The 2,619-nt window shown below is 39.9% G+C and overlaps 1 protein-coding gene across 1 annotated transcript; it reads left to right on the top strand.

The window, feature by feature from the left end:
- Positions 1–361: 361 nt before the first annotated feature.
- LOC103236541 (GTP-binding nuclear protein Ran-like) lies at positions 362–1,497 on the top strand. Its single transcript, XM_037988057.2, has one exon. The coding sequence runs from the start codon at positions 362–364 to the stop codon at positions 959–961; it is 600 nt and encodes a 199-aa protein (XP_037843985.1). The 3' UTR covers positions 962–1,497.
- The last annotated feature ends 1,122 nt before the right edge of the window (positions 1,498–2,619 follow it).

Here is a 2,619-nt window from a genome sequence, read left to right as displayed (position 1 = left end):
CAGTGGCTCACACTTGTAATCCCAGTACTCAGAAGGCTGAGGTTGGATGATTGCTTGAGGCCAGGGGTTTGAGACCAGCATGGGCAATGCAGAGAGATCCTGTCTCTACAAAAAATAAAAATAAAAAAAAATAAAAATAAAATAAACTGAGCCAGGCAAGGTGGCACGTGCCTATTGTATCAGCTGCTTGGGAGGCCAAGGCAGGAGGATTGCTTGAGCTCAAGAGTTTAATGCAGCAGTGAGCCATATCACACCACTGCACTTCAGCCTGGGTGACACAGTGAGACTCCATTTCAAAAAAAAAAAAGGAATAAGAGCTCAGGTAGATGGGAGCGTAGATGCTTCTGGAAAGAAAGCCACGATGGTTACCCAAGGAGAGCCCCAGGTCCAGTTCAAACTTGTATCGGTTGGTGACAGTGGTACTGGGAAAACGACCTTCGTGAAACGTCATTTGACTGGTGAATTTGAGCAGCGTATAGCCACCTTAGGTGTTGAGGTTCATCCCCTAGTATTCCACACCAACAGAGGACCTATTAAGTTCCATGTATGGGACACAGCCGGCCAGGACAAATTCGGTGGACTGAGAGATGGCTATTATAACCAAGCCCAGCGTGCCATCACAATGTTTGATGTAACATCAAGAGTTACTTACAAGAATGTGTCTACCTGGCATAGAGATCAGGTACGAGTGTGTGAAAACATCTCCATCATGTTGTGTGGCAACAAAGTGGATATTAAGAACAGGAAAGTGAAGGCAAAATCCATTGTCTTCCACCGAAGGAAGAATCTTCAGTACTACGACATTTCTGCCAAAAGTAACTACAACTTTGAAAAGCCCTTCCTCTGGCTTGCTAGGAAGCTCATTGGAGACCCTAACTTGGAATTTGTTGCCATGTCTGCTCTCACCCCACCGGAGGTTGTCATGGACCAGCTTTGGCAGTACAGTATGAGCACGACTTAGAGTTTGCTCAGACAACTGCTCTCCCAGATGAGGATAATGACCTGTGAGAATGAAGCTGGAGCCCAGCGTCAGAAGTCTTAGTTTTATAGGCAGTTATCCTGTGATGTCAGCGGTGCAGTGTGTGTGCCACCTCATTGTTATCTAGCTAAGCGGAACATGTGCTTCACCTGTGGGATGCTGAAGATGAGTGGGCTTCGGAGTGAATGTGGCAGTTTAAAAAATACCTTCATTGTTTGGACCTGCATATTTAGCTGTTTTGGAACGTAGTTGATTCCTAGAGTTTCAGATATAAGACTGCTACAGTGGGCCGGTCGCGGTGGCTCAAGACTGTAATCCTAGCACTTTGGGAGGTCGAGGCAGACTGATCACGAGGTCAGGAGATCGAGACCATTCTGACCAACATGGTGAAACTTCGTCTCTACAAATATTAGCTGAGGGTGGTGGCGTGGGCCTGTAATCCCAGCTACTCAGGAGGCTGAGGCAGGAGAATCCCTTGAACCAGGGAGTCAGAGCTCACAGTGAGCCGAGATCATGCCACAGCACTCCAGCCTGGGGACAGAGAAAGACTCCATCTCAAAAAAGAAAAAAAAAAAAAAAAAAAAGACTGCTACAGTCACACAGTCACATCACAATATTCAGTGGTGAAATCTTGTTTGTTACTATCATTCCCATTCGTTTATCAAAATAAAGTTGTATTTCAAATATCTAAAAAAAAAAAAAATAAGAAAATAGAAAAGAAACTAGAAGTCAAAGAACAAAATAAAACCAAAGTAAAAGAGAACTTATGAAAAAAATCAGAGTAGATATTAATAAAGTATGTAAAATCAATGAAAAAATTAATGAAACCCAATGCTGCTTCTTTAAGAAGATCAATAAAATTGGTAAGCCTCTAGCCAAGTCAATCAGAGAAAAAAAGAGAGAAGACACAAATTACGCATTGTCGGAAATAATAAAGGTAACATCACTACGTATTTTACATATATTTTTTAAAATAAGAAAATATTATAATGAACAGTATGCCAATAAATTTGACAATTTAGATGAAATAGGTAAATTTCTTGAAAGACACAAACTACCAATTTCATCCAGGTATAAATAGATAATCTAAATAGCCTACTAAATAAATTAAATTTGTGATTTAACCACCCCCCCAAACAGCAACAACAACAACAACAAAAACACCTCCGGGCCCATCTGACTTCGCTAGAGAATTCTACCAAACATTTAAGGAACAAATGATGCCAATTCTACAAAAACTCTTAAGAAAATTGAAGAAGATGAAATATTTTGCACCTCCTTTCATGAGGCCAGAAGTTTCGGGAAGATGAAAACCAGATAGACATTATATGTAAGAAGATAATACAACATGGCTGAATAGGATTCATTCACAAAAAGCAAGATTGTTTTAACATTCAAAATTAATTAATGTAATTCACCGTACTAACAGCCTAAAAAAGAAAAATCATATGATCATCTCAATAAATGCAGGAAGAGCATTTGACAAAATTCAATCAGTATTTCTGCTAAAAACTCTTAGCAAAACAAGGATAGAAGAGAACTTCTTCAATCTGATAGACAGCATCTATTCGAAAAACTTAAAGCTAATATATTTAATGGAAACTGACTGAATGCTTTTTCCCTACGAACAGGAAAAAGGC

Source organism: Chlorocebus sabaeus, chromosome 7 (assembly GCF_047675955.1).
Source record: "Chlorocebus sabaeus isolate Y175 chromosome 7, mChlSab1.0.hap1, whole genome shotgun sequence".
NCBI lineage: Eukaryota > Metazoa > Chordata > Mammalia > Primates > Cercopithecidae > Chlorocebus > Chlorocebus sabaeus.
This window is presented reverse-complemented; position numbering and strand designations above follow the sequence as displayed.